Genomic DNA, 13,829 nt, shown 5'->3' on the forward strand with positions numbered 1-13,829 from the left:
TATCATGCAAATTTGCTAGTTATAAGTAAAAAAAGAAAAATGATTAAAAAAAAATATCGAGATATGCCTTACAGTAGAAGAGTACATAATCCAACTAAGACAACGTAGCATCTTGTCTTTTCTTCTCGCTTGATGGTTACCTTGTGTATTTTGCACACTTCCATATAATGAAATACTCCAAGCATACACAATATTACTTTATGAGTTGATTACTAGCAAGTACCTAACCCAAATAACTTAAATTTTTGATTAAAAAAAAAAAAAACCTTTGAAGGCCCCTTACATGATAACAAACGCAACCAGTACTTCATACATAAACGCAGCCCCAAAAGCTTCTTCAAGTCAGCAATCCTAACCTCCAAAGCCTCAAGCTTAGCCTTAGTCCTTAACTGAACAGCTAGTGGTCAAGAAGAAAATCCAAGTCAAAGCCTTGTTGTACCATCTCAAGCTCTCACTACATTGTTCCACTCTAGCAACCTAGGCTCATTGATGGTGTCCAAACTAGAATGGTGCATGTCCATCAAGACCTCATACAGCAGGTTGATCATAAAATTGTCAGTGATTGCTCCAATCTTGAAGCCTGCAGTAAAGTCACCATAACGTCCCACTAATTGATCCCGCAGAATGACAGAGTCTTGTTGAACATTAAATCGACGAAAGTCAGCTTGGGGGCCCTCCAATGACCAAAACCGAGGGGCATGTCCAGCACTGTATTTCTTGTGTTCGAACCTCTCCATGAAAGCTTCCAGTTTTGTCATGGTAGATTCAGCCATATTACCAACTCGCATCAACATGTTGGAGTCAAAGCTCAAATCTCTCTCTGATGAAGCAAGGCCCTGGGTTCCAGCAGCAACACCCAGACAGTCTCGGTGAGCTGTACTGCCTTGCCCTTTTCTGCAAAAGAGAAGCAAGGGCGTTAGCATTTGAAGCATAAAAAACAAAAATAAGGATACCATTCCAAAGCCTGTCTGGAAAATGAATCACCTTGGTCCGTTGATCTTGTAGCCAGGTGATCTACACTTGCAGATTCTGGTGTCTCTGCAGCTCTGGCATCAGGAAACTTGGGATCTTCTGAGTCTGTTTCCATGGCTGTAACTCTGGCAGCAGGTGCAATTCCTCTACAGATTCTAAAAGGGGATGAGAGAGAGAGGAGGGGTAATGGTGGAGCAAACACAAGCACTTAATACGGTGTTAAATAAGGGAAGAAAATCCTGGCAAGAACCAAAAGAGAGGGGAAGTCAAAATTGTGAGACCTTACCTCCAAGAAGCAAATATCCACAAACATTTTTTCCCTTGGTTTTTCTCATCTGCAGCTGTAAAAATGAATGCCACTCAAGTTTCCTTAATAATATATGCAAACAAGAAGATTTTGCTCCAAGGGCCTAAATCCGGAAACGGATCTGTAGGTGAGACATCTTGGAATCACTGTCAACCACAGCAAGAACAGAATCCCACTGCTTGGGCTTCTCCCCAGAAATACACACAATACATATACATAATTATATATTCTTAGTAGTGTTCAAAAAATTGAAATTTAAAAGAAGTATCTGAGTATACAAATAAATTCTACTTCTTAACACAAGCAATTTGAGTACTTTCGAAATCACGTCCTATAATGACAAACTTGATAACCAGTCACTCATATTCAAACAACAAAAAGATAGGAAAAGAAAATTTTACAGTTATACATGAAGCCAGTTGCCAGGTTTCTTATTCATATGTCACTGCTCGACATTTTTTCATCTTGACATCCATGACATGTTACATTTATATTGTTGATTAGAGCCTGATCTTGAAGCATTTGTGTGTATGAATTGAGTATAGAGCTTTGTAAACAAGGACAGAGCTTCAGCGAGAAGAGAAAGGGAGCTCTGTCGCTCTGCCGTATAAAGACTTGCCATTCTGCCTATGGAGGTTTCTCAATTAGCTATCTTTGACCACCAGAATGTAAGACATGGATATTGAGGTGCGTCGTTGCTTAACAGCTTTGACCACTATAAACTACACTTCTCCAATAGGTTTAGACTGCACAAGTTTTACAAACAAGTTGTTGCTTCAGGATCAAAGCGTAGGAAATAAAAAATTTCAACAATATTTACCGTAAATACAAAGAAAATTTCTTATTTTGACATCAAAATGATTCTATCAATTGAAAATAATCATTAATCAGCAAACAATTAAAGTTTTAAGTTCAAACGCATCCCAAGATCAATCTGGTTTTTTTATTCCTCATCCACAAATTCTCAGAAAGGAGTACACAATACAGAATATCATAGTCAATTTTCTGTGTGCTGGATGTAAGACCATTAATGCAATGTAGCATTATATTGAATTGAGGCCAAAGGAAAGGCAACAATATTTACCAAAATTCCAAATTTTGCAAGATCGACATAAATTAGTAATTCATTGACTATATTTAAAACTTATATAACCACATGGTGGAATGATGTCGAGCAATTTTATTGGAATAATGTAAAAATTCATAGTGATGATTATATATATATGTATATTGTACCTTTTAGATAACTTTAAAAAAGCTAACAGAAAAGTACCTTAATTATGAGGAAAAAAAGAAAGAAAGAAAGAAAAGAAAGAAAATAAAATAAAAAAGCAGACCTGCAATTTAAACATGATGATGAGGAGTATATAAAGGACATTAAAGGCACAATAGATGAAATTTGAGGTCAATCTCAAATCTTCCAGCAGCAGAATGGTAATTCCTACAGTAAACTTTACTACTATGCCTTGCAACTTATTTAACTCATATGCAAGATGATTAGCATAAAAATAACCCAGAAAATATAATCCTAATTCCTACGACAAAACAGAGGTTCCAAAGACTTTATTCAAATGAGAAGCAGCAATAAGTAGGGATTTGATAATCAAACAAACAAATGGAAGTTAAAGGAAAAATATACCATATAATATATTTTGCGAGACATTATCTTCCTCACTTTCCTTTGTGAGTGGTGGTGTCAAGCTCGTTCTCATTTCCTTCCTCACTGAATCCTTGATGTTCCTGATGGGGTTTCCTCTTTGAGATTGGTCTTATCTTCCTCATCCGATGTAAATAATCTGCCCACATGGTATATGTTAATCTGTTGGTCTAATGCTATTTGTAACAACTGGAGGACTTTGTCTATGATCTGAATTCATGAATGACAAACAGAAGAAGATTGTTTAGAGATATAATCATAGATTACACTAGGAGATGAGCTAGATATGACATTGTCAATAATTTTAGGAGATTTAGCTGCAAAATCATTTGACAATACTCCAAATTTCCTACTGAGAAGAGTACTCTTTAACACAAGTTTCATATATAGATTATAATTTTGTAGTAAATTCTTAATATCACATGGTCCTGTTGGGTTTAGTGGAGCCTAGTTTATGTTTAAATTTTTTTGCCCGTTTTGTAGCCGATTATAATCCTGTGCGCAGGATATAAAAGCCCCTTTTGTAATTAGGGTTTGTTACTATTGTTGTGTTTTTAGAGAGAGGAAAAAAACACTGTAGCCGCACTTTGTATTTTTTCCCTGATAATAGTGAAATCCCTGCAACTCTGTGGACGTAGGCAAATTGCCGAACCTCGTAAATATTGTCTTGTGCGTGTGATTGTTTTCTTTGACGTGTGTTTTCTCTATTTTTTTTTTTTTTTGTTTCTCATAGGTTGGAATTTTGATTGAATTCCCAACAACTGGTATCAGAGCCTAGGATTAGGTTTGAGTGGGAGCAATGGCAGAGGAAGCAGGAAAGGCGTTTGGAATAGAAAAGTTTGATGGCACAAACTTTGCGTATTGGAGGATGCAGATTGAAGATTATCTCTATGGGAGGAAATTGCACCTGCCTCTTTTGGAGACAAAACCTGAGGCGATGAAGGCTGAAGAATGGGCTCTTCTTGACAGACAGGTACTGGGAGTTATCAGGTTAACTCTGTCTAGATCTGTTGCATACAATGTTGTAAAGGAGAAGACCACAGCAGATCTAATGAAGGCTTTGTCTAGTATGTATGAAAAGCCATCAGCAAAAAACAAGTGCATCTGATGAAGAAACTGTTCTATCTGAAGATGGCAGAGAACGCATCAGTAGCACAACATCTGAATGAATTTAACACTATCACAAATCAATTGTAGTCTGTAGAAATTGATTTTGATGATGAGATTCGTGCTCTAATCGTCTTGGCTTCTTTGCCAAACAGTTGGGAGGCAATGAGGATGGCAGTAAGCAATTCTACAGGAAAGGAAAAACTCAAATACAATGATATATGAGATTTAATTCTGGCTGAGGAGATTTGCAGAAGAGATGCAGGTGAAACCTCAGAATCTGGTTCTACCTTAAACCTTGAGACAAGAGGCAGAGGTAATAACAGAAATTCAAATCAGAGCAGATTAAAATCCAGAAATTCTAATCAGAACAGAAGTAAGTCTAGATCAAGCCAACAAGTACAATGCTGGAATTGTGGGAAAATAGGTCACTTTAGGAACCAATGCAAAAGTCCTAAGAAAAACAATGAAGATGATTCTGCTAATGCTGTAACAGAAGAAGTACAGGATGCATTACTTCTTGCAGTAGACAGTCCACTTGATGATTGGGTTTTGGATTCAGGAGCCTCGTTTCATACCACTCCATACCGAGAAATCATTCAGAACTATGCTGCAGGTGATTTTGGTAAGGTGTATTTGGCTGATGGTTCAACCCTGGATGTTGTGGGTATGGGAGATGTTTGGATATTGTTACCTAATGGGTCTGTTTGGTTACTGGAGAAAGTTCGACATATTCCTGACCTGAGGAGGAATCTGATTTCTGTTAGACAACTTGATGATGAAGGGCATACAATACTATTTGTTGGTAGTACTTAGAAGGTTACAAAGGGAGCTAGAGTATTGGCTCGTGGAAAGAAGACTGATACTTTATATATGACCTCAAGTCCAAGAGACACAATTGCAGTTGCTGATGCAAGTACTGATACAAGCCTATGGCACCGCAGACTTGGTCACATGAGTGAGAAAGGGATGAAAATGCTACTGTCAAAAGGAAAACTACCAGAATTAAAGTCCATTGATTTTGACATGTGCGAAAGCTGCATCTTAGGAAAGCAGAAAAAGGTGAGCTTCTTGAAAACTGGCAGGACACTGAAGGCAGAAAAATTGGAGTTAGTACACACTGATTTGTGGGGGCCTTCTCTGGTTGCATCCCTTGGAGGTTCAAGGTACTACATCACTTTCATTGATGACTCAAGTAGAAAGGTATGAGTTTATTTTCTGAAAAATAAATCTGACGTATTTGAAACTTTTAAGAAATTGAGGGCCATGGTTGAGACAGAAACAGGTTTAAAAGTAAAATGTTTGAGGTCAGATAATAGAGGAGAGTACATAAATGGAGGGTTCAGTGAGTATTATGTTGCATAGGGAATTAGGATGGAGAAGACCATTCCTAGGACACTACAGCAGAATGGTGTGGCTGAGCGCATGAACAGAACTTTCAATGAGCGTGCTAGAAGTATGAGGTTGCATGCTAGACTACCAAAAACTTTCTGGGCTGATGCTGTTAGCACTGCAGCTTACCTGATAAACCGAGGGCCATCAGTTCCTATGGAGTTCAGACTTCCTGAAGAGGTTTGGAGTGGCAAAGAGGTAAAGTTTTCACATTTAAAAGTTTTTGGTTGTGTTTTTTATGTTCATATTGATTCTGATACTCGTAGTAAACTTGATGTGATAGGCCACAATCTGAATGACCCCTTATGATTATACCAATTAATTAATTAGCCAAGTTATTAATTAATCAATTAATCATGCAATTGCGTGGAAGCACAAACAAATCACCAAAAAACCAAATATGCAACGGAAATAAAAAGACACGGTGATTTGTTTACGAATGGGGAAAACCCTAACGGCAAAAACCCCACCGGGTGATTTTCAGGTCACCATTTCTGAAACTCCACTATTATCAAATCAAGCGGTTACAAGTAAAGGAATCCCAAGTACCTTACTAACCTACAGTTGAACCCTTACCCTAATACCCAATTGGACTTGATCTATAGTGACAATTTCCACCTTTGATGCACGGCTCCCAAGTACGTGACTAACCAATGCACGGATCTCAGTACGTGACTTCAAACACCAACTAAGAAGGAGAGGTTGGCTGCAAAATTCTTCAGTTCATCCAATACGATGAAGATCAGGAAGATGCTTGGTTACAAAACCCTAAGGTGCAAATACACAGCAACTTTTTGAGAGATGATGAACTAGGTCAAGAACTTCGTCTTTTGATCATAATTTCCTTGAACAAAGATTGTTCAATGCTTTTGCAACTTGTGTATATTTTGACGGCTCTTAAAACAATCCTTTTATATGTTTAGGGTTAGAAGAAAAGAATGTTCAAAAGTATATTCACGAATCCCAAGAAAATCAAATCAGAAAAACTGATTTTGTAATTCTCGACAGATAGTAGGTGTCGAGGTAGCTATTGAAAAGGTGTCGAGAATTAATGAACTTGCACTTCAACTTGCTTTTTCTTGGACAGACTTGATGACTTCAACACTTGATCTTGAAACTTTGTTTCTTGAAGTATTAAAAACACCTAGAACTACCCAATTACAAGTAGAGTCCGTTTTGTCAAAAGGATTAGCCAATTTACATAAATAATTGACATATGTTCTTAACAAATGAACACACATATGTCCTAACATGATGTAAAGTAAAAAATATGTTTTTTCATTAGCTATGGTGATGAGAAATTTGGCTATAGGTTTTGGGATGAACAAAACAGGAAAATCATCAGAAGTAGAAATGTGATATTTAATGAACAAGTTATGTATAAGGACATGTCAACTGTAGTGTCAGATGTTACAGAGATAGATCAAAAGAAATCTGAGTTTATTAACTTAGATGGATTGACTGAAAGTACTGTCTAGAAAAGGGGTGAAGAAGATAAGGAGAATGTATATTCACAGGTAGATCAGAGTACACCTGTAGCTGAAGTTCGTAGATCTTCCAGGAACATTAGACCTCCACAGCGTTATTCACCCGCTTTAAATTATCTCCTGTTGACTGATGGTGGTGAGCCAGAGTGTTATAATGAAGCCTTGCAAGATGAAAATTCAAGTAAGTGGGAGTTAGCCATGAAGGATGAGATGGATTCCTTATTGAGGAATTAGACATGGGAACTGACTGAATTGCCAGTAGGAAAGAAGGCGTTGCACAACAAGTGGGTATACAGAATAAAGAATAAGCATGATGGTAGCAAATGTTACAAGGTCAGATTGGTTGTTAAAGGGTTCCAACAGAAGGAGGGCATTGACTACACAGAGATATTTTCTCCAGTTGTGAAAATGTCAACAATTAGACTGGTGCTAGGAATGATGGCTGTAGAAAACTTACATCTTGAGCAGTTAGATGTGAAGACGGCATTCCTTCGTGGTGACTTGGAGGAAGACCTTTACATGATTCAGCCAGAAGGGTTCATTGTTCAGGGACAAGAGAATCTAGTCTACAAACTGAGAAAGAGTTTGTATGGCCTAAAACAAGCTCCTAGACAGCGGTACAAGAAATTTGACAATTTTATGCATAAAATTGGGTTCAAGAGACGTGAAGCTAATCATTGTTGCTATGTTAAATTCTTTGACAATTCTTATATCATTTTACTGTTGTATGTGGATGATATGCTCATTGCAGGGTCTAGTATTGAGGAGATTAATAATCTGAAGAAGCAATTGTCAAAACAGTTTGCAATGAAGGATTTGGGAACTGCAAAGCAAATCCTTGGTATGAAAATCATTAGAGACAAGGCTAATGGTACATTGAAACTTTCACAGTCAGAGTATGTGAAGAAAATTCTTAGCAGGTTTAACATGAATGAAGCTAAACCAGTGAGTACACCCTTAGGTAGTCATTTCAAATTAAGCAAAGAACAGTCACCGAAGACAAAAGAAGAATGGGACTATATGAGCAAGGTGTCCTATGCCTCAGCTATTGGCAGCTTGATGTATGCTATGGTGTGTACAAGGCCAGACATTGCACATGCAGTGGGAGTTGTGAGCAAATTCATGAGTAGGCCTGGAAAGCAGTATTGGGAGGCAGTCAAGTGGATTCTAAGATATCTGAAGGGTTCATCAGATACATGTCTTTGCTTCACAGGTGCAAGTTTGAAACTGCAAGGTTATGTAGATGCTGATTTTGCTGGCGATATTGATAGTAGAAAGAGTACTACTGGATTTGTATTTATTTTGGGTGGTACAGCTATATCATAGGCTTCAAATCTGCAAAAGATTGTTACTTTGTCTACTACAGAAGCTGAGGATGTTGCAGCAACTGAAGCTGGAAAGGAGATGATTTGGCTACATGGTTTCTTAGATGAATTGGGTAAGAAGCAAAAAATGGGCATTCTACACAGTGACAGTCAGAGTGCAATTTTTTTTGCTAAAAATTCAGCTTTTCATTCAAAGTCGAAACATATACAAACAAAATACCACTTTATCCGGTACCTTGTTGAAGACAAGCTGGTAATACTTGAGAAGATATGTGGATCTAAGAACCCGGCAGACATGTTGACTAAGGGTGTCATTATTGAGAAGCTGAAGCTGTGTGTAACTTCAGTTGGCCTTCTAGGTTGAGAACAGGAGGATGAGTTGCAGGGATGAGGGATTGCTTTTGGAGGATAGCGGCTGATGTTGGTGATTGAACTAGTCTCCAAGTGGGAGATTTGTTGGGCTTTGTAGAGCCTAGTTTATGTTTAAATTTTTTGGCCCGTTTTGTAGCCCATTATAATCCTGTGCGCAGGATATAAAAGCCCTTTTTGTGATTAGGGTTTGTTACTGTTGTTGTGTTTTTAGAGAGAGAGAAAAAAAATACTATAGCTGCACTTTGTATTTTTTCCCTAATAATATTGAAATCCCTGCAACTCCGTAGACGTAGGCAAATTGCCGAACCGCGTAAATATTGTCTTGTGCGTATGATTGTTTTCTTTGACGTGTGTTTTCTCTATTTTTTTTTTTTTTTCTCACAGGTTGGAATTTTGATTGAATTCCCAACAGGTCCAGTCCTTTCAAAATCAGGGAACTTAAAAAACTCCAATTTTAGCTTCATAAAATAAAAAACAAATAAAATGGTAAATCAGTTTACATTACCTCATAAACCACAAAAGCCGCCCTTGAGCTGTGTCTACTCCCATTAAGTAAAACTGATGAGATTCAAATGAAAAATTATCAAACAGATATACTGGAGCAGTTTGCAAGGTCGTGGCAGCATTGAAAAGTTAAATCTTAAAGTTACTAATGGCAGAGAAGATCTTTTTAGTAGATTCCTCAATCTTGAATGCTGTAGACAGTTTCAAAGGTGCTACTAAAACCTCCTGCTCTCCCAATTATGGTGACAAAATAAAATTTCAGTCATTTGCATAACCATTCCCTCTTAAGCAAGCTGTGCTTACCTATATGGACTGGTTTTGAGTTCAACCTGCAATATAACCAGTTAAAGGAATGAGAGTACAAACAGATACCATAAAACCATTTTGAAAAGATTTGCAGGTAAGATTGTTTTGTAGCACTAAACATACACTAGTGCAACTTCTAGGATCACTACCTCCATGAAAAAAAAAAAAAAATTAAAAATTAAAAAGAAAAATCTAACAGTCATTGGCTATGGATTGTTTCGCATTACCCAATTTTCCTCTATATATTCTGTAATAGCAAAAAATGAAAGTCAATTTCTATTTTCACTAAATTTTATTCTTTATTTAGAAAATATACAATGCTTTAAGCCATAATTAATTACCTAGAAAATAATCAATATAAGATTACAGCCCTCCTTTAAGGAACGTTCTTTTCAATTGTTAGGAAGATATCAAGGTAAACTAAAGTGCTTCCAAAGGCTAATTAGACAAATGCTAAGCAACTAATAATATTCAAGTCAGATACATTGCATTGATGTAACTAAGCAGATTCTCGATTTATGTAATATCTTCATTTTAGTTTTTAGCCATAGGCCTAAAAAAATCAGACATACTCTTGATATGGTTTCCTACATCTTGAAGGAAATAAACCACACCGTGGAGGAAACTCCTTGAGTGAGACAGATGGAAATAAGAAAGAAAAGAATTCACAACAAACCAATTAAAATTTTGATTCACTGACAAGAATGGTGTTCTGTGATCATTACTTGATCCAATGTATTTGTAATATCTTCATATCTCGAGGTGATTGCTTCCCCCACTTTGCACTCTTTCATGCCATGAAACTATTCTGCCTCTGAGTCAGAAAACGCACAAAATATAGACATGAGAACTTGATACAAAGCAAGTAAATAACTCTATAACAATAAGATTAGATGAATTAAAAAAGGATTACGTGGTTTGAGCCATGGGTCTTCCCTATTTCTTCTTAACCTTGTTGAATGAAAAAAGGATTCAAGCATTCAAAATATTCCTAGACCCTGAAGTGTTGAAAATAAAAGTTATTGAACATGGATTAAAAGGTAAACACAATGGCATCTGAGGAAGAAAAAAAGAGCAATATAAATCTACCTATATGTGAATCAGAATTGAACTGCCAAGAGCAAACAAAAGTAAAATGGCTTCATTTCCTCCTCCTTCTTCTTCTTCTTCTTCTTCTTTCCTTGCACATATTGGTGACTATTACAGGTAGTTCCAGTTTTGAATGTCATTCCAAATTGGATGACTAAAAAAGATAGAAAGAAAAGCAAGCATTTCTCATCTCATTCCCATCCACTGCTGGTGCTAACATTCCACTCTTCCCTCTCTTCCATGACACAAATCTCCTCAATGTATAACACTAAACCATGAGAATTAGCAAACTAAATTCAAAACCTAAACCATAACATGGGAAATTACATAAGCTGAAAACTGGTCAATTACCTAGCTCACCATTCATCTGTCACCATATAATATGGATTACACATGATGTACTTCATTGCTTCCATTATGAAATGATAGAGAACCTGCTTTTGTGGTCCTTTCTCAAATGTGCATCCATGTGAGAAAATTTGATTCATCACACAATGTACAGACCTAGATATTAGAATCAGATGTTTGGTTTAAATGAGGCCAAAAAGAATTAAATATTTAGCATGAGATTATCAAGGATGGACAAAATGATAAGGAAAAACAGACAGATTATTAAGAAGAAAATATCGAGATATACCTCACAGTGGGGGAGTAAATGATCCAACTAACAAAGTCAAGGTATATGTAGTTTCTTCTTCTTTCCTGCTAGTAACAGGCCTCCAGTATGTCACACATTTTCATGTAACGAAATGCTTCAGACTCTGAAACAAGAAACAAGCATATGATATTTCTTTACAACTTGAAAAATAGCAATTACCTAAGCCTATAACTTTTGTACTTGATAATTAACAAAAACATCTTAAAGCCTTGACGACCCCTCTCTTTCTTCTTAAGACTAGGGACACATAAATTTCTTTTCATGTGTCACCAACTTAGATTGACTACAAAAGAAAGCCAACATGTCAAGTTAAAATTTGAGTGACATTCATTCAGGTATTATTTTTCTTTTCTTTTCTTTTCAAATAGAGAATCTTCCACACCAGATTGAACCATTCGTGTCAGTGTCTTTGTGAGTTTGGCCAAAATCTAAAATTAATCTACCAAAGTTGTAATTATGATGTTTTTGAGGGATGAGTAGGATAATTAATTGAAATTTTGGTGAAATAAAAGAAGATGAAGAAGAAGAAGGCATTACCCATGACTGAAACAGAATTGCAATGCCGAATCAAGCTGATGCTGAACTTTTCTGACACATGGACAAACGCAAATAATTTTTCACCATCACCATCCAAAAATCTGAACTTGTAGCTGACTTTATGATCCTTGAAAAGGGGGAATTTCTTGTCTTATATATATATATATATATATATATAAATTCTATAGATCTATATCATAATATTTTGCTTGCAATTGATTACTTACTTGGAAATTGAATAAACTCACAACAACAATGATACACATTGGGGAACTAGAAAACTGCAACCTGAATATGCATTGCATACGATCAGCAAATAATATCAAACAAATGGTACCACATCAGCACTTCCAAATGAGCATTTAACAAGCAGAGGATTATATAATAATAATAATAAAAAAAAAAGCAGAGGAAATTAACTAACATCATTAAAATGATCATGCCACTATCTTGATTATCAATTCTATTCAAACCATAACAAATATTTTGAACTGTTCTAGACTCAAATCCATGGACAGTGGGCCAAAAACTAGAGCTTGAAGTTTACCAGTGGAAAACATAAATTGGTATTCAGTAGGACACAAGACAGTACTGCTTCAAAATTTACATGAGCTGAGAATTAACAATTACAGAAGTACATGTTTCAAAACATTAGGTTTATCTTTGTTGAAGTCCAATCAATGTGGAAAGAACCTCAATCAGTTTATAGAGTCACTTAACAAATTTATGGAGATTTTAAAGCATTAACGAATTTAAAAATTTACTCAACAGGACCCATCTGAGTTATTTCCATATAAAAGGTCGTTGATCTTATAATTGATAGGACAAATGTTAAAATATTATAAATGAAGTGTGATAAGAAGTTATTATTTTGGCCAAAATCTTATTTGAGGGGATTTTTGACAGATAAGTAGGATAATTAATTGATGTTTAGTTCTAATCTATATATTACTAAAAGCTGAAGCATAGCATTTATTGTTGCTACGCTCCAGTTAAGCCACATTAGAATCCACCTCATTATCATTTTCTTTCCAATTTTCTTATAATTGTTTTTAACATTTACTTTTTATTTTATTTTAATATTTACACTTTTTCTAACCTTTCTCCATCCTTACCTTTTTATCTCTCCACTACCCTCTACATAAATATTATTCTTCTTCTTTTCATCTACCCACTACCCTCTACATAAATATTATTCTTCTTCTTTCTCTTCATCTTCCTTTATTTTGTCTCTTCTTATTCACACTCTCTTATTATAAATTGGTAACTATCTATTCCATTCTATGCATGGTTTTCTCTCACAAAAAAAAGGTTCTCTCTCTCTCTCTCTCTCTCTCTCTCTCTCAATTTTTTGATGATTTTTTTTTATACATTCTTCTATTTATGCCAAATTACTAATCTTTGGGCATCCTTTGTTTTCTTTTTTTCTTCTTTGTTTTTTCTACACTAGAATCATTATGCTCATTTCTCACTTAATTTAATTGGGTAGTTTGTCAGAATTCAAAAAAAGGTTCTCTTTCTTTTTCTCACTCAATTTTTCGATGAATTTTTTATACATTCTTCTATTTATGCCAAATTACTAATCTTTGGGAATTCTTTTTTTCTACACTAGAATCATTATGCTCATTTTATCACTTAATTTAATTGGGTAGTTTGCAGGAATTCAAGTAAAACCAAACAATAAGGAATTTTACAGCATTGGAGAATGCTTGAATATATACCAGCCAAAAGTTGAAAGTCAGCAAATTAGTAGAGCTATGATTAAGCTTCAAATGGGATTGATGGTATTGCCAATGTTCTTTAATTAGCATCCTTATTTCTATTTCTCTATATATGTTTCCTAGAATTAGTATTAGTCTCATTTTTATTTTCTCTATTATATTCTAGGTAAACCAAGAGTTCTTTAAAACTCACATTGGTTAATGCCATTTAGATTTGTTTTTTAAATTGTTTTTTTTTTTTCCTCTTTAATTGTTAAATGTTACCCTTTTTTTGCTCTTTCTTATAACGCTAATTAATGTTGATGGTCCTTTTTTTTTTTTTTTTTTTTGGGTTAGTTAAGGTTGATGGTTCTTTCTTACAGAGAAAAGAAAACAATTGAAAACAATTGAACTCT

General features: G+C 35.4%; 1 protein-coding gene and 1 long non-coding RNA gene across 2 annotated transcripts in view; both read right to left on the minus strand.

Annotated features, from left to right (window-relative positions):
• Positions 1–64: 64 nt before the first annotated feature.
• LOC112004420 (uncharacterized) overlaps positions 65–13,829 on the minus strand; it is an 85,330-nt gene continuing 71,565 nt past the window's right edge. The window contains exons 12-15 of the mRNA XM_065776408.1: positions 1,681–2,025; positions 1,259–1,313; positions 985–1,127; positions 65–894 (exon numbers count right to left, since the gene is read on the minus strand). Of these exons, the coding sequence (XP_065632480.1) occupies positions 809–894; positions 985–1,127; positions 1,259–1,313; positions 1,681–1,690 (294 nt within the window). The 5' untranslated portion in view covers positions 1,691–2,025 and the 3' untranslated portion in view covers positions 65–808. The remainder of the gene's footprint in view (positions 895–984; positions 1,128–1,258; positions 1,314–1,680; positions 2,026–13,829) is intronic.
• LOC136068773 (uncharacterized) lies at positions 9,040–11,853 on the minus strand. The gene is made up of 3 exons (XR_010630095.1): positions 11,714–11,853; positions 10,155–11,279; positions 9,040–9,452 (listed from the first exon to the last, which is right to left on the minus strand). It is a non-coding gene; the product is annotated as an uncharacterized LOC136068773 (long non-coding RNA).

Source organism: Quercus suber, unplaced genomic scaffold, assembly GCF_002906115.3.
Source record: "Quercus suber isolate HL8 unplaced genomic scaffold, Cork oak 2.0 scaffold_132, whole genome shotgun sequence".
NCBI classification, from domain to species: Eukaryota; Viridiplantae; Streptophyta; class Magnoliopsida; order Fagales; family Fagaceae; genus Quercus; species Quercus suber.